Here is an 18210-nt window from a genome sequence, read left to right as displayed (position 1 = left end):
GAAAGGTGGTAGTGGATTATGAAAAATGAATGTCAATTTTAGCATGGAAATATTTGACCCAGTAATTGTGATGATGCGGAAACCAGCTGGTCATCAGTTTCCACCTTTTCCCTACTCTCCGCTTCCTTTGGGAGCTAGAAGGCTATTTTTTGACTGGGAGAAAGAGAGCTTACTTTTATGAATTTAATGGTACTTAGGATAGTTTTGTCTTAGCTGCCTCTCTTTTGTGTCTGTTCTAATACCCTAGGGTAAACGTAGCAGGGCCTATACCTTCCAAGTCTAGTGAACGCTGCCACTAAAAGAGGCTTACTTGTCTTTTGAGAGAGAAGCCCAACCTGTAACAATTCTTAGAGAGTAACGTGGACAGATTGGAGGTTTGTCTGCCTAAACTTTGAAACATGAGATTTTCTGCTGAATATATTGGTACAGGAATTATATGGGGGTTGAAGACATGCTTGGAGGAATATGAGAGGAAACTTAAGAGAATGAAAGATGAGAATTGAACAACGTGGAAACACTAGGATAAATTTGGGAAGTCAGAAGTGTTGCAATTGTCCAGGCAAAATTTATATCTGAACTATAGTGATAGCAGTATGGACTGAAAGAGATGATAGGAGTTTGTAGGTTTGTCTTAAAAGCAGTTGGTGATTGACTGGATGTAGAAGCTGGGGGAGAATTTAAGAGGACTCCCACAGACACAGCTCTCCACCAGCAGAATGAGGCAGCAACAATGCCGCATCAGTTCTGAACATAGGTCTCATGAGACCTGCAGCTTCTGTTCTTGCTGTCCTGAGACCATAGTGTGAAGAAGTCTGGGCTGTCCACCTGGAGAGGTAGGTTCAGCCAATAGCCAGCACCTCCAGACACATGAGTGAGGCCACATGGATTATCCAGCGCTAATCTATCTGCCAAATTAGCACAGTAATACCGGGGACAGCAACAGAAGACTCCCCCAGTAAACCCATAAAACAAGACATTGTTGGTGTTTTAAGCCAATAAATTGCGGTGGGGTGGTTTGCTACTCAGTTTTGTAGTAGTAGTTAATATTTATTGAATGTTTACTCCATGCCAGTCCTAGTACTCGGCTTCTTAATTGCATTCTCATTTGATCCTCTCAACAACCCTATCAAGGTTGTAGTATTACAGATGAGGAATCTGAAGTACTGAAATGTTAACAAACACACCTAAGGTTACCCAGTCAGTAGAGAAGCCAGTACAAAAGCACGCGCTTTAACCACTCTGCTGTTATTTTTTTCTATAAACCTCATTCCTGTGTCCCAGACTATACTGCCATCCATCATTTTAACTTTCTATCTCCTAAATAGCCGCCATTTGACTAACTGTCATTCATTTAGAAGGATTTGCTGCTATAGGCCAGAAACTGTATTAGGGACGAGGAGTACACACATGAATCACAGTGGAATCCTCTTACTTGCAGGCTAAGTCACGTGCGCGTGCACACACAGACACGCACACCCACCAGAAATAAGGTCAAAAGCATTCAGTGCCAAGATGAGTCTCCAAACTGTTACTATCAAGAGCTGTTTTACGGAATACTTACTACTGTCAGGCACTATTCTAAACACTTAGCGTGTATTCTCGTATCCTCACACCACCTCCAATAGGCATGTTTGTCGTCCTGTTTCTGTCAGCCTGTAGATGAGGAGACTGAGGCTCAGAGAGATGAATAATCTTGCCCAAGGTTACATATCCAGTAAGTGGCAGAACCAGAACTGGCTTCTCAGCTGTTCTCTTGCCCCCCAAGTTACCTGCCTCCTAACACATCATTCATGCATGCGTTCGAAAATATTTGGCACGTATTAAGCAAGTCAGTTCCGACTCACAGTGAATCAGTAGGATAGAGTAGAACTGCCCCATAGGGTTTCCAAGGCTGTAATCTTCATGGAAGCAGACTGCCACATCTTTCTCCTGCTGAGCAGCTGGTGTGTTCCAACTGCCAGCCTTTAGGCTGGCAGTTTAACCATTGCACCACCGAGGCTCCCTGTCCCTTCCTGGAACTTATGTACTAATGAGAAAGACAAGAAACTGAACGAGTAAGTATATAATGTAACACTAGAGTGATAAATGATATGCAAAGAAAAATAAAGCAGGATGGGGGACTGAGTGATGGGTACACTTTTGGCTAGATGTCAGGAAAACCTCTGAGGAGGTGTATGTGAGCAGAGACCTGAAGATAGTAAAGGCTCTGCCATATGAATATCCGGCCATGTGAATATCCGGGGGGTGGAGGGAGTAGAAAAAGACCTGAGGTGGGAGCTGTCCTTGCTGGGTTTGAACAGCAGGGAGACCAGCGTAGCTGGAGCATGATGAATGAGGGAAAAAGTTGAAAGATGAAGTTGGAGGAGGCAGTAGCCCGACCATGCAGGGCTGGATTTTACTCCACGTGTGCTGGGGAGTCATTGCGAAGTGGGGAGCAGGGCAGTAACCACGGCTGACATAATCCCAGTACATTATAGAAGGTTCCCTGTGGGTGCTATGAGAGCAGAAGTGGAAGCAGAGACCACTTGGGGGCTTGTTCAGTGATCCAAGAGAGAAGTAATGGTGGCTGGGACTAGAGTGCTAGAAGCAGACCAGGTTAAAACTGTCAGATTCCAGACCTTTTGAAAGTAGGGCCCAGAGAAATTGAGAAAGAGAGGAATCAAGGATGTTGCCAGTTTGGCATTTCATTTTTTAACCTGAGTAACTGCTGAATGCTGGTGTTGCTCTCTTCCAGGATGGGGAACACTGGCAGAGAAATTGTTGGGGGAAGAGTGAATAGAATCTAGAATTCTCTTCAACGTGTTAAATTTAATATAAATATTAGACATCCATATGGAGCCCTAGTGGTGCAGTGCTTAAGCACTTGGCTGCTAAGTGAAAGGTTGGCGGTTCAAAGCCATCAAGAGGCTCCGAAGAAGACCTGGCAGTCTGCTCCTGTAAAGATTATAGCCTAGACAACACTATGAGACAATTCTACCCTATCACGTGGGTTGCTGAGTTGAAACTGACTTGATGACACAAAACAACAACCTTGGACATCCATGTCAAACAGGCCACTAGATATAAGAGTTGAATGGAGAAACTAGGGTTAGAGAAATAAACTTGGGAAGTTTTCAGCACGTAGGTAGTATTTTAAAGTCACGAGACTGGATAAGATTCATTTATTCATTCAACAAATATTTGCTGAGTCCTTATTTTGTAGTAAGCATTGTTATAAGTGCTGCAGGTGTGGGCAATACACAAAGAAAAATCCTTACCCTCATGGAGCTTACATTCTGGGTGTGTTGGAGGGGAGAGTAATAAACAAAATAACAAAAATACGTAGTGTTTTGCCTTGCCATGGAGTCAATTCTGACTCAGTGACTCTCCAGGGCAGAGAAGAACTGCCCCATAGGGTTTCCAAGGCTATAATCTTTACAGAAACGGACTGCCACATCTTTCTCCTGCGGAGTGACCACCAGGACCCCTTGGGTAGCGTTTAAATAACAATAAATGCTAAAGAGAAAAATAAAGCAGGGATAGGGGCTGGGGTCGGTGGGAAGTTTACGGTTTTAACAGGATGACCAGGGAAGTCCTCGCTGAGAAACTGTTATTTGAGCTTAAATTTTGAAGGAGGTCAGCGCATGAGCCATGCACGTACCTGGGGGAAGAGGCAGCCCCAACAGCAAATACAGAAGTGCTGGGGCTGAATCACATCAAGAAGTTCAGGGAAAAACAAAGGGAACAGTGTGTCTGGAGAGGAGAGAGCGAGGAGTGAATGGTGGGGGAGGTAATGGCGAGGCGGGAGCAGACTGCGTACGGATTCAAATAAGGAGGGCGTCCGAAGACGATCCTAAGAGTCTCCGCGAAGTTCAGCCTGCTGTTAGCCCCGCCCCGACGCCCCGCCCCTCCGCTGAGCTCACAGAGCGGCGCCGTGTCCGGAACTCGAGCGCGGGAACGGAAGTAGCGCTCTACCCGACCGCTTTTTACCGACGGCTGCATTTCCGGTAGCGGCGGCGGGAATCGGGCTCTTGAGTGGCGTCTAGGCCTCTGCAGAGGCGAATCCGGGGGGAATCTGAGCCATCAGAGCCGCCACCATGGTGAGGGGACGCGGGCCGACAGCTCGGGAGCTGCTGAGTTTGTTGTAGAGTGGGGACAGCGGCTGATCCGGGAGGAGGCCAGGGGTTGGAGCCGGTCTTGGCGATGAAGGCCGCAGACGCTCGTTACGGGCAGAGGAGGTCCGGACCCGGGCGGTTCGGCGGAGTGGAGGAAGGGAAGGCAGGAGTCGAGGGATGGAAGCCCGGGTCACTTGGTGGGGGTGAGCGTACAACGCGCCTGCCGACACCGTTGTAGCCACAGTGCCTGGGACCTGGCGGTAGGCACTGAGTAGACATCTGCTGAGTCGCTGTGTGTCCAGGGTTTCGGATCAGGCGCTAGAGCCGTGGGAATGCCTGGGTGGACCCGCGAAAGGGCTCAGACTTGTGAAAAAAGAGTGAGGGGCTGAGATGGAGTTGCGGAAAAATGGAGGGGAGGGTGGGCTTGTGGCCGGAAAGTAGCCTCCCTGGGTTTAATGAACGGGGAGGAGGAAACGGGAGGGCGAATGAGAATGCTTGGAGGGAGAATTCACCTCGTTTGTTCAGTATGTATGTACTGAGTATGTCTGACTGCCCAGGCGTTGGAGCTACAGGATGAAAAATGTTCACTCCTCCACTGAGTTCACCTTGTAGTTGGGGACACAGATATTCACAGCGCAGGGTGGTAATCAGGAGTTGGTAAAAGTAACAGGGGGGCGGGGCAAAAATGCTTTCTAGGATAGAGGATTCCTGAGCCGACTCTTAAGGAATTGTCTGGAGGTTTCCCAGCGAGAACGGGAAAGGATATTATAGACGTGCAATGTAGCGGGAGAGTTTCTGAAGGGGAAAAGGGAGGGAGAGGAGTAGAAGATGAGGCTGGATACTAAAGACCTTGTGTGCTACTTTGTTTTTTTGTAATGGGGCTTCCCATTGAAGGATTTTAACCAGCAAAATGGTGTGAACTTCTTTGTGTTAGAAAAATCATTCAAGCTGTGATGTATTGGGTGAGACTAGAAGTAAGGAGACCTGTTCGGATATTGTTTAGAGCATTGATTAAAAGAATAGGCAGCCTGCCTGGATTCAAACACAGCTTCCCAGGTGTGAGACAGTGCAAGTTACTTAACCTCTCCCAGCCTGGGTGGCCTTATGTGTAAAGTAGAATTAATAATGGGACCAGTTTCAAAGATTAAATGAGACAAAGGATGTACAGTGCTTATCATATATTCTCTGAGACACAGTGAGAACCTAATAAGAACTGTTACAACGCAGGTGGATCAATGAATGTTGCCATAAGGGGTCAGTTTCATGTGCTCAGAAGCCGGTCGAGGTAGTCATGTAAGGGAGACTGAACCACATAACCAGTGATCTTCAGGGTGGCAGGAGATAGTAAAGCGGAGTCAGGGTGCTGATCCACACATTTGTAAGTTCAGAAACTTGTCCTTATCTGAGCTCAAACTCGCTGCTGTCGAGTGGATCCCAACTCATAGCGACCTTTTAAGACAGAATAGAACTGCCCATAGGGTTCCTAAGGAGTGGCTGGTGGATTCGAACTGCCAAGCCTTTTGGTTAGCAGCCTGAGCTCTTAACCCCTACGCCATGAGGGCTCCCGTTATCTGAGCTCAGTGTCTTGTTTATAGAAGGTACTCAATAATTGGGTAAGTTAGGATTGGCTCACACCAGCCAGACTGATGGGAGGCTGATATATAAATCAAATGCCAGGTCATTTGTTTCTAGAGAAGTATAACTGCCGAGAGCTTCTGATGGTTCACACTGGGATGTTAATAATAGCCTTTCCCCTTATTTTGCCAAAGCTACATTTGTTGGCAACTAACAACATTGGAAACCAAATTAAAAGCAGAGGTTTGTTGGGTTAATTTAGAAATAGTGTAACAAGCTATACATTCTTTTTTGTTGTGGTAAAAATATATATAACAAAACAAAGCTGTGTATTCTTAAAGACTATTATGCGCTCAAATTGGCCAGCACCCTGGCCATTAGAAAATTTGCCTCACCCAAAGGCAGTCTTGGAGGCACATTAAGAAATTCTTGATTTGGAGATCCATGTTCCTCACATCTAAGCAAATCAACTCCTTTCTGATAACAAGCTTCTTGATTAAATTTCAGCCTTCTTAGTGCCATCCCAGCTCTTCCTTTGCTCAGTCTTTTTAACGGGATGTGTGTATTGCCCAGCACTTAAGTCACACATCTGTAATCTGCAGTGTGGGAGATGGCTCATCTCCATTGTGGGTGGAGTTGATTAGTTTGTGGACACCCTCGACTCTCATCCCTGAAAACTATGGCACAACATAGACAAAGGCAATTATAATATGTGAAAAACTGAGAGGAGAATAGCAGAGCAGAGGACAGGGATCAGGGCTGAAAACAGAGGGTAACATAGGAGAATTCCAGGGAAGGGGTGGCAGGAACAGCTGAGAATCTGTTGAGATAGGTGTGTGGGTAAAAAAGGCCGTGGCCGGAGCTTGGGAAGGCCTGGGGTGTAGGGGTCCAGAACAGCTCGAGTCTCATCTCTGCCGATTTCTCTTTGCAGACTGTGGGCAAGAGCAGCAAGATGCTGCAGCACATTGACTACAGGATGAGGTGCATCCTGCAAGATGGCCGTATCTTCATCGGCACCTTCAAGGCTTTCGACAAACATATGAACTTGATCCTCTGTGACTGTGATGAGTTCAGGAAGATCAAGTGAGGAGGGGGAGGCGGCAGAACTGGGGAGGAAGAAGGTTGGGTGGGTGGGGCAAGTGACAGGTGTTTGTGTAGCTAGTTGGTTCCTCTCCGTTGCTCTCCTTTTTTAGAGGGCAGGCTTAAGTGGGACATCAGACACTAAAAAATCTCCCGCCTTAGCCCAGCAAGCCTTGTTTCTACTTCTGGTAAAGTACAAGTTGTGCGGAGGGCTGCTAGGCTTTTTGTTTCTCTACTTTTTGTGCCCCTGGGTACTGGGGTAAAGGGCTGTCATGTTCTCCCCACAGGTGTGTAAGGGGGGAGAGCTTGATTTTCTGGCCTCATTGCCTATTTGTAAAGCTGTAGCCTAAAGGGCTTTCCCAATGCAGCCTGGTCTGAAACTGCTTTAAGAAGCCTCTGACCCTCTTCAGGGTAAGTGCTCAGCTCCCCATGTGGGTTTGGGGCCACTGATTTTTGTTGGCATTTATAAAAACATTGGGAGATATTTTCTACTTTCTTACAATTTCAAAAGTTACTAGATGACTCCTTTGCCTAAAGACTTGCAGATCTTAAACTTCAGGCCCATTGAAAGATTGCTCTAGCTTTCTGTCCTTACGAGGCAACTTGAGGCCCAAAGTGGTTCTGTTACTGTTCTCTTCTGCTGCGTGTAGTGGCCCAGTTACCTTGTCACGGCTGTGAATGCCTTTGAGTCCCTTTGGGGGTGTTGTTTCTTCCGCGGCTCAGAGCCAAGAAGTACAGGGCAGAAATGCCGCAGGGACTCCTGTGATGCTAGGCACAGATTAGAAGGGACTAGCAGATCGATGCCGAATGATTCCAGGAGGTTCCCTCCTATTTTTTAAGTAAAATTGATTTTATTCTGAAAACAAAAAAAGTGTTTATTATAAAATTATTTTTAAAAATACAGGAAGGTCTTTGAGAAAAAAAGTAAAATACCCAGAAGTTTTTTTTTTTTTCCTGTATTTTGAAAGGACATACATGCTCATAATTTTCAAAAAATCAGCTAAAAAAGAAGTAAAAAATGCCCATCTAGACAAAATCACTTGTAACATAAAATATCAAAATGAGACCTTTAGATTGTTTTTGTTTTTTTTAATTAGGGTGTTTTGTCATTGCCTTTCCCTTGTTTTTGGATGTTGACTTCCTTGTTTTTTTGCCTGTCCTGTTGCAGTTATTTTTTCCAGTTTCCATGTATTTTATGCCTTTCGTTTTCTGGTGGTTTGGGGCTTGCTGCTCTCACTTGTGGTTTGGAGGAACAGATACGTAATTTTTAAGTAATTAACTCTTACCTTTTCCTTTATGGCTTCTGTTTCTGATGTGAGGGACAGAGGTGTAGGCCTGTGGGGTTCACCTGGTATTAGAAGGACGTTGTGTGTAGGTGGGTTGGGTAGGAGTCAGGTGATTTGGACAATCGTTCAGGCAGCCTCCTGATATTGGCGAGGCCTTATGCTAAAGGAAGGAAACGGGGGTACTAGCAAAGAAAACTTGACCAATGGAAAGGGCTTCATAGTTGCTGTGGGATAGCATCGAGTCAGGGCTGGACTTTCTTTTTTCTTAATTTTATTTTGTCGTTGAGAATATACACAGCAAAACATAGACTAGTTCGGCAGTTTCTACATGTATAATTTAGTGACATTGATTACGTTCTCGAGTTGTACAACCGTTCTCACCCTCCTTTTTTGAGTTGTTCTTCGTTAACATAAACTCACTGCCATCTGAGATTCCTATCTAATCTTTCTAGCTAAGCTAAACTATTGTTTGGTTTTAAGATGACTTCAGGGGATATTTTTGGTTTAAAGTTTAAAGATTATCTCAGGGCAGTAGTTTCAGGGGTTCATCTAGCCTCAGTGGCTCCAGAAAGTTTGGATTCCAAGAGAATTTGAAATTCTCTTCTACATTTTCCCCCTTTCGATCAGGGTTTTTCTATATATACTTTGATCAAAATATCCAGTAATGGTAGCCAGGCACCATCCAATTCTTCTGGTCTCAGAACAGAGGAGGCAGTTGTTCATGGAGGTAATCAGCCACACATTCTATTTTTTCCTCTTATTCCTGATGCTCCTTCCTGTGTTGCTCCAGGCAAGTAGAGACCAGTTGTGCCTTGGATGACTGCTTGCAAGCTTTTAAGACCTCAGGCACTACACAGTGAACTAGGAGGTAGAGCAGAAGCACTAAGCACAGTATTAGACCAGTTAACTGAACGGCCCATGAAATCATGACCCTAAACCTCCAAACCAAGGAACCAAATCTTGATTGTACATAAGCAGCCTCGGCAGCTACTCTTTGTTTTTGTTGTTGTAAATTTCCGCACTGTTTTTGTCACTTCAACTGTTTATAGGTGTACAACTTACTGATCACAGTTGCAGTAATTGGCTATGCAACCCTACCCTTAATCAATATGATTAGGGCTGGGCTTTCTTGACTCTTGTTCTGTCTCTTGGTGTATTCATCTTTTTCCTTTGATGTGATAGGAAACAGGTAGACATTCACCTAAGGGATTATAAATTCAACCTTTGAAGACCATCCAGAGAGGCTGTCTTAGGGGAAAGATTATGTACCATTTGTCAGGAGATGTAGTGTAAAGCAAATCTTGGAGGCCCCTGAGAAACTTTACTTTCTTTCTAATGTTAACTTTTTTGTCTTCTCCTAAACCTGTCTTTAGGCCAAAGAATTCAAAACAAGCAGAAAGGGAAGAGAAGCGAGTCCTTGGTCTCGTGCTGCTGCGAGGAGAGAACCTGGTCTCGATGACTGTAGAGGGACCTCCTCCCAAAGATGTAAGTCAGCGCAGGGTGCCAGTAAAAGGCCAGGAAGCCCTGTAGAAGGGAGGACCTACCATGAGCGAGGCTCTGCATTGGGTTCTCTTGAGTTTCATCATAGGCCTTACAGACATCCCCTGGTGTAAGGTTTTATACCCCTTTTACTGCTAATAAATGGAATCTTAAAGAGGTTACCTGCAAGTAAGAAGTGGCGATGTGGAATTAGAATTTGGGCGTTTCTAACTTTAAGCCCTCTTTCTACCGATCTTCTTTCTCAGTTGATGTACATAGTCTGCAGAAGAGGTACCTCAGAACGCGTGGGTCATTTCTTACGTGATGACAAAGCCTGGCTGGGCCTTAAGTGAAATTCCAAACAAAATGGAGTAACCGTGTACAAGCTTCTCCCCACTATCCAAAAGTCGAGTGGCCTTGGGGGAGGAGCTGCTGAGCTTTCTCACCAGGCTGCCCACTGGCCTGGACTGCAGTGCCCCGGACCAACACCTGGACCTGCTGCCCCTCTTCGGACATGTGGCACTTTGAGTTCCCAGACTACTGCACCCCCACAGTTACTGAGATGATCGCCTGTCTAGCATCGCCGATCTGGTTTTTACCTACTGAGCCCACCGTCAGCAGGGTGCGCACGCCCCCAAACCATCTGTTTACATACAGAAATGCTATTTTTGCTTTTCACCGTAAAGCAGAATCCTCTTCGGGTTAGCAAAAACCGGTGCTGATGTAGGACTTTGTAAAAGCAAAGTGGCAGAAGGCAAATTTTTGGATAGTGGGGCAAACCTGTATTTTGGTTCATAACTTAACAGAAAAATAGTTATATTTATTGAGCATCTGTGCTTTGTGAGGCATGCCAAGCACGTCAACATTTTATTTAATCCTTGTAGCAGTCTAGTGATGAATTATGCCCACATATACCAAGGTGTCACACATAGTAAGTGGTGAAGCTGGGATTTGATCCCAGGGCATCTTGGCTCCTTAATACCAAGTGCCATTTAGAAATAGAGCAGGCTGTAGGGAACCTGGAGACCTGGTGGTGAAGCAGTTAAGAGCTCAAGCTGCAAACCAAAAGGTTGGCAGTTGTAGTCCATCAGCTGCTCCTTTGAAACCCTATGGGGCAGTTGTACTTTGTCCTATAGGGTCGCTATGAGTCGGAATCGACTAGATGGCACACAACAACAACATAGAGAATCTAGTAGAATTTATTTTCCCTTTTTCGTTGTAAAACATTATTAATTAAAAGAGTAACCTTTTTACCCTAACTGGTTTTATTTTTATCCACATTTATCTGTTTTATGTACTTCACACACCATACGTATGTGTTCTGCTTTTTCACTTAATGTTGTAAACGTTTTTCGAATTGCTGTATAATTTTAAGAAATCATGTTAATGACTTAAACAGTCCATCAAAAAAAAAAAATTTTTTTTTTTTCAAGAGGGTACAGAGTAATTTATCCTAGCCATTTCCTTTTTGGATAACTACGTTGCATTTTTTCCCAATTATAAATATCTGAAAGGCATATTACCTTATTATTTGGTTCAAAGCACATACACTTATTTATGAGTCTTGGTACCTATTTCCAGCGGAGCTGGCTGCTTTACTTGGAGCCCAGTGTAAGCCTGCATGACCACAATGATGGGTTTTACCACCTCATCATTTGCAGATCAGGAAACCAAGTCCCAGAGTCTTGGGCTTACTTGCTCACGGTCACCTAGCAAGTGAGGGTCAGAGCAGGGACTGAATCTTCTGTCTCTTTAGCCAGGTCAAATGCGTTTATCTACTGTGCCATTTTGCATGGTCCCCTGACCATTTTCTCTCTGCTTAATTTTCATAGGTGTGCGTATAAGTGGTTGAGTTGTAGCATGTTTCTTTAGACTTAACCTAGGTGTTCTTCTTGCCTGCTTCATGGGTGACAGCTAGACACAGAACCTTGCATAGAAGAGAAATGGTTCTAGCACATAATGGGTGGGTAGTGTTAATGAGCTCTTTTCACGCCCTGTAAATCTGAGGGGTTCTCTTGGCAATGGTATTTCCAAAGCGTACTTGCAGTTCTCTGGGCCACTGAACATCTTAGCATGTTTCTTTATTTTTCAGACTGGCATTGCGCGAGTACCACTTGCTGGAGCTGCTGGAGGCCCAGGGATCGGCAGGGCAGCTGGCAGAGGAATTCCAGCTGGTGTTCCAATGCCACAGGCTCCTGCAGGACTTGCTGGGCCAGTCCGTGGGGTTGGTGGGCCATCCCAGCAGGTGAGGAGTTGGGGAAAGTGACCAGCTTCTAGTGGCTAAAATAGAAGAGAGGGGAGTCCACAGTTTGGGAAGAGTCCGGAATGAGCATCTTTCAGACTATGAGTGTTTTTCTGTTTTGTATGTGGCCTGAGTATCAACTGAAGAGGCAAACTTGCCGTTAAAAGTTACGTCGATGTTGTTAAAGAGATGCGTAAAATGTACTTTTGCCAGCTGTTTGAGCAAATTTATTCCATAGCAACATCGAAGTAAACTCTTTAGGCTATTGTCAGTCATGTATGAAAATGTAGGCTCTGTCTCTGAGTTGGATTGGGCATCCTTAACTTGGGTGGTCTAGAAGGTGGAAGTTGGGCATTCAGGGTTGGTCTTCCCTGGCAGGTGGTTTTGGATAGGAAGCCTGAAGCCATAGCTGTAGCTTGAGGGGGTTTCGTGTCTTATCGTTTCCTTACTAAGTTAGGGAAGGGGACAGGGTGCTGCACTGTACTCTGCCATTCTGCCTCACCCTTTTCCCTCTTGTGGTTCTCTTAGGTGATGACCCCACAAGGAAGAGGCACTGTTGCGGCTGCTGCAGCAGCTGCCACAGCCAGTATTGCAGGGGCCCCAACCCAGTACCCGCCTGGCCGTGCAGGTCCTCCCCCACCTATGGGCCGAGGAGCACCCCCGCCAGGTGAGGAGCCCAGAAGGAGACCAATGCTAATTGATAGAGGATACCTTGGCTGGATTCATGATGAGATGTGACCTTGACTGAAACTGTTGATGAGTTTGTATAATTAAGCAGGATTACTCTGAGATCCAGCCTAGCCGACTGACACGGAACTAGCTGGACAAGAGCCACTAGGAGCCCAGCTATTTGGCTCTTCGGCTCAAGTCCCAGCTCCCAGAAGCTGGGAGGGTGGAATGGTCCATCTGTGTCAGAACTTGGTGGATAGCTTTTACATGTTTCCTGCTACGGTTTCAAAACACGCTGAGCTATCTTCTTGGGGTTTTTCTCTTGCAGGCATGATGGGCCCACCTCCTGGTATGAGGCCTCCCATGGGTCCCCCAATGGGGATTCCCCCTGGACGGGGGACTCCAATGGGCATGCCCCCTCCGGGGATGCGGCCGCCTCCCCCAGGTATGCGAGGTAAGTGCCGGTAGCATTGACCTTGGATTTCTCCCCTAGAGCCTTGCTGGGATGGGATATGGGAGGGAAGATTGGGTTTAGACCATATCCTCTGGGCTTCCAGGCCTTAAGCCTAGGGAACTGAACTATTGGGAGACAGCTTTGTCCAGAAAGGAAGGAGGGAACAGGCATTTCTAAAATTGTCCATGCCTTCCTTCTTAGAACAGTTAGAGAAGCCCTGTGCCCAGGGTACTTTTCATCATCCCAGGCAGTATCCTCAGGGCATTAGAAAATGGTGCCATTGGAGGGTCCCCAAGAAAGGTCATAAAATTTTCTCATGCCCTTTGAATAGGGTATAGTGATTTTAAGAGGGGGCTCTGGATATATAACTATTTAGTATGTATATCTGGTTAACTCCCATTTGAGAAATGCTGACAGATCAGCCCCCTCATTTTATAGATGGGGAAACAGTCCCAGGAAGAGTTCAGTGTCTTGACTCCCAGTCCAGTTCTTTCTACCAAGCCATAGTGGCCTCCAGAATAATACCTGGCTTAACTTAATGATCCCTGTTTTTAGTTCAGGTTTTCCATTTATGGGTTTTATAAGCATAGGAGCCCAGGTGGTCCCCGAGAAGTGCCCAGTTAGCACATATGCCATGTACATCCCTGTGATCACTTGATAACTGCAGGATTGGGTGGGGGGTGCTGGGGTGGGGCTGGGGATTCGAGGTCCAGATCAGGCACTGACTGAACTTCTTACTCTTACTTCAGGCCTCCTTTGACCCTTGGCCACAGAGTTACGGAAGTAGCTCCACAGAGGCGTGGGCCCGATTCCCCAGGGCCAAGTTACCACAGACCTGTTTGTTTGTTATGCTGTTGTTCGGGAGTCTCACCGGATTGTCTGGTTTCCCTTACAGGGCCCCCTCCCCCGGGAATGCGCCCACCAAGGCCCTAGACTCATCTTGGCCCTCCTCAGCTCCCTGCCTGTTTCCTGTAAGGCTGTACATAGTCCTTTTATTTCCCTGTGGCCTGCGAAACTAGTTTCTAATAAACTCTTAAGAGAATATTATAAATGTACCTGGGTGCGTCTGTGGTGGTTTATTTTTAGAAAAATCTTTGCGATAGGTACTCAGTAGAGTCCAGTATTGCCTTGGAAAAATTAGTCCTAATGCTCTCAGCTCCTTCCTGTATAAAATATCTCACCACACATTTTTTAGAGATGCACAGCGTCATATACTAAACAAATTAGAAAAACTACAATGAGACATTCCCACTCTGAAATTGGCAGTGATCACAATTTGATGATACACTGAATCAGTTGAAATAAACTGAAAACTTTTTAAGTAGTATGACTTTTTATATCCTCTTTGGAAGGCAAGGTGATGATCTGTCAGAACTAACACTTACACATTTTAACCCAGCATTTTCACTTCAGAGAATTTATCTTAAAGATGGTCACAAAAGTAGGTGACTGCTGAATAAATTATGGCATATCCATACAAAAATATATAGAATATTTTCTGAGGTATATTGTTTTAAAAATAGACTACAGTTAGTGTACAGTATGCTGCCATTTGTGTTCTTTTGTTGTTAGGTGCAGTCGAGTCGGTTCCGACTCATAGCAACCCTGTGCACAACATAATGAAACACTGCCCGGTCCTGAGCCATTCTTAAGTCATCGTTATGCTTGAGCTCATTGTTGCAGCCACTGTGTCAATCCACCTCGTTGAGGGTCTTCCTCTTTTCCTCTGACCCTGTACCTTGCCAAGCATGATGTCCTTCTCCAGGGACTGATCCCTCCTGAAGACATGACCAAAGTATGTAAGACGCAGTTTCGCCATCCTTGCTTCTAAGGAGCATTCTGCTTGTACTTCTTCGAAGACAGATTTGTTTGTTCTTTTGGCAGTCCATGGCATATTCAATATTCTTCACCAACACCACAATTCAAAGACATCAATTCCTCGGTCTTCCTTATTCATTGTCCAGGTTTCACATGCATGTGATGCAATTGAAAATACCATGGCTTGGGTCAGGCGCACTTCTGTCTTGAAGGTGACATCTTTGCTCTTAAACACTTTAAAGAGGTCCTTTGCAGCACATTTACCCAATGCAATGTGTCGTTTGACTTCTTGACTGCTGCTTCCATGACTGTTGATTCTGGATCCAAATGAAACCCTTGACAACTTCAATCTGTTCTGTTTATCATGATTTTGCTCATTAGTCCAGTTCTGAGGATTTTTGTTCTGTGTTGAGGTGCGATCTGTACTGAAGGCTGTGGTCTTCGATCTTCATTAGTAAGTGCTTCAAGTCCTTTTCATTTTCAGCAAGCAAGGTAGTATGGTCTGCATAATGCAGGTTGTTAATGAGTCTTCCTCTAATCCTGATGCCCCGTTCTTCATATAGTCCAGCTTCTTGGATTATTTGCTCTGCATACAGATTGAATACCCAAAAAAGCCAAACCCACTGCCATCAAGTTGATTCCAACTAATAGCGACCCTATAGGACAGGGTAGAACCGCCCTGTAGAGTTTCCAAGGAGTGCCTGGTGTATTTGAACTGCCGACCTTTAGGGTAGCAGCCGTAGCTCTTAACCACTACACCACCAGGGTTACCATAGATTCAGTAGGTATGGTGGAAAGATACAACCCTGACGCACACGTTTCCTGACTTTAAGCCAATCACTATCCTCTTGTTCTGTCTGAACAACTGCCTCTTGATCTATGTAAAGGTTCCTCGTGAGCACAATTAAGTGTTCTGGAATTCCCATTCTTCGCAATGTTATCCATAATTTGTTATGATCCACAGAGTTGAATGCCTTTGCACAGTCAATAAAACACAGGTAAACACCCTTCTGGTATTCTCTGCTTTCAGGCAGGATCCATCTGACATCAGCCATGATATCCCTGGTTCCACGTCCTCTTCTGAAACTGGCCTGAACTTCTGGCAGTTCCCTGTCAATATAGTGCTGCAGCCGTTTTTGAATGATCTTCAGCAAAATTTTGCATGTGTGTGATATTAATGATATTGTTCTGTAATTTCCACATTCAGTTAGATCACCTTTCTTGGGGATAGGCATAAATATGGATCTCTTCCAGTCTTTTAAGGACGTCTATACATGAGGTTGCCATGAGTTGGAACGGACTAGATGGTAACTGTTTTTTATACAGGCAGGTAGATAAATGGCCTTGTGTGTATAGGTAGCTAAAATATCAAAACTTTAAAAAATTGTTATAAAAACCTACAAAAGAGGAAGCTTACCATAACTGGTTATTTTTTTTAATACTGGAAAAAACTCATCTAGGTAGCTCCTTGAGCAGTATTGTTGTCTCTTGTTTTTGTATTCAGTAAAAAAGTGAAGCAGGTGCTAAAAATCCTGTTGGAAGAAGAAAGATGTTTGTGTAACTGCTGGGGTCACAGACACACCCTAAATCGATTTTTGGGTTGTGGGACCTCCATTACTTCTACCAGAAAGTCTATAGTTAAGATGGTCACAAAGCGGCATTGTTAGGTGCTGTCAAGTTGATTTCGACTCGTAGTGACATGGAAACTACCACATAAGGTTTCCTAGGCTTATAATCTACAGGACCAGATCACCAGTCTTTCTCGCATGGAGCCACTGAGTAGGTTCAAACCACTAACCTTTTGGTTAGCAGCCCCGTGCTTGGCCATTGTGCCACCAGGGCTCCTTAGAGCACCATTGTCGTGCCATTCTTTTGGCCGTTGTTATGGATTGAATTGTGTCCCCCAGAAATGTGTGTCAACTTGGCTAGGCCATGATTCCCAGTATTGTGACTGTCCACCATTTTGTCAACTGATGTGATTTTCTTTGCTGTAAATCCTACGTCTCAGATGTTAATGAGGCAGGATCAGAGGCAGTTATGTTAATGAGGCAGGACTCAATCTATAGGATTAGGTTGTATCTTGAGTCAATCTCTTTTGAAACATAGAAGAATTGAGGAGAGAGAAGGACCTCGTACCACCAACAAAGTAGCCAGGAGTAGAGCATGTTCTTTGAGCCCATTGTCCCTGTACTGAGAAGTTCCTAGACCGGGAAAGATTATTGACAAGTACCTTCCCCCAAAGGCAACAGAGAAAGCCTTCCCCTGGAGCTGGCGCCCTGAGTTATGACTTCTGGCTTACTAGACTGTGAAAGAATAAAATTCTGTTTGTTAAAGCCATCCACTTGTATTTCTTTTATAGCAACACTACATAATAGACAGCTGTCAAGTTGATTTCAACTTACAGGACCCTACTAGTACTTCAAGCTTAAAGGATACAGAAATAAAAGATGGAATCTCTGCTCTTAAGTTTATCATCTAGTGGGAAGATGTAATTCTACTTCTAAATGCAAAAGAGACCTTAATGAAGTTGTTGTTGTTGTTGTTTAATAAACAGACTGGCAGTATAGCCACTAAGTGTTAAGAAAATAGTTTCTTCATGGAAATTGTATTTTACCAAGGCTTTTGTGGTAGGAAGGTTGTTTCCAGTAGAGGAAAAGGCTGAGTAAAGATGCGATTTTTTGTTCAAATCTGGATATTTGAATGTTATTATTCATTCTGGACATCAGATGTCCTTGAGTGCCAGGGGAAAAACACCTCCATTTTTACAGATTGTGTCCTGGGACACTCCTTCAACACTAAGCTAGGCTTATGCTGGGTCTAGAGATCTGCTTGAGGTGAAAGCTTGGGGTTTTTCAGGTCTTTTTGGAGCATGTGTCTGACACTGTGTGTGCTTTGTAAATTTCTCTTTATGGGTGTCTTTGAATGCCCTAATTTCCCAAAGAAACTCCAGCTTTCCTCTCAGGTCTTAGATGGTCTATTGATTTATTTCTTTTCGTGTATATTGGAAACCCTGGTGGCTTAGTGGTTAAGAGCTACTGCCAGTAACCAAAAGGTTGGCAGTTCCAATTCACCAGATGCTCCGTGGAAACCCTATGGGGCAGTTCTACGCTGTCCTGTAGGATCGCTATGAGTCAGAATCGACTTGACGGCACTGGGTTTTCGTGTATACTATTATATTTTTGTGGTTACCATGGGGATTACTCTTAACATCCTAAATTTATAAGTCTAATTTGAACTCATAGCCACTTGACTTCAGTAGCATACGATAACTGCACCTATCAAGCTCCATCCCCGTATGTCACAGCTTATATCTTTATACCTTGTGTGTACAATAATGGACTTGTAATTGTTTTTTTATGGATTTGTCTTTTAAATCATGTAGGACATAAGCAGTTACAAACCCAAAATACAATAATACTAGCTTTTATATTTAACCACACAGTTATCTTTACCAGAATATTTCTTCATGCAACTTCAAGTTACTTTTCATTTCAGCCTGAACGACTCTTTAGG

The 18210-nt window shown here is 44.6% G+C and overlaps 1 protein-coding gene across 3 annotated transcripts; it reads left to right on the top strand.

The window, feature by feature from the left end:
- The first annotated feature begins 3944 nt into the window (after nucleotides 1-3944).
- On the top strand, nucleotides 3945-13934 carry SNRPB (small nuclear ribonucleoprotein polypeptides B and B1). 3 transcript variants are annotated; one of them, XM_049869721.1, is made up of 7 exons: nucleotides 3945-4079; nucleotides 6601-6752; nucleotides 9409-9520; nucleotides 11607-11759; nucleotides 12285-12423; nucleotides 12754-12870; nucleotides 13775-13934. In XM_049869721.1, exons 1-7 carry the CDS (start codon nucleotides 4077-4079, stop codon nucleotides 13810-13812), a joined length of 714 nt encoding a protein of 237 aa, XP_049725678.1. In that variant the 5' UTR covers nucleotides 3945-4076; the 3' UTR covers nucleotides 13813-13934. The 3 variants fall into 3 exon arrangements, with proteins under 3 accessions (XP_049725678.1, XP_049725677.1, XP_049725679.1); XM_049869720.1 differs by having other exon boundaries at nucleotides 12754-12879; XM_049869722.1 differs by having other exon boundaries at nucleotides 3946-4079; nucleotides 12754-12879; nucleotides 13629-13934.
- The last annotated feature ends 4276 nt before the right edge of the window (nucleotides 13935-18210 follow it).

This window comes from Elephas maximus, chromosome 25 (assembly GCF_024166365.1).
Source record: "Elephas maximus indicus isolate mEleMax1 chromosome 25, mEleMax1 primary haplotype, whole genome shotgun sequence".
Lineage (NCBI taxonomy): Eukaryota > Metazoa > Chordata > Mammalia > Proboscidea > Elephantidae > Elephas > Elephas maximus.
This window is presented reverse-complemented; position numbering and strand designations above follow the sequence as displayed.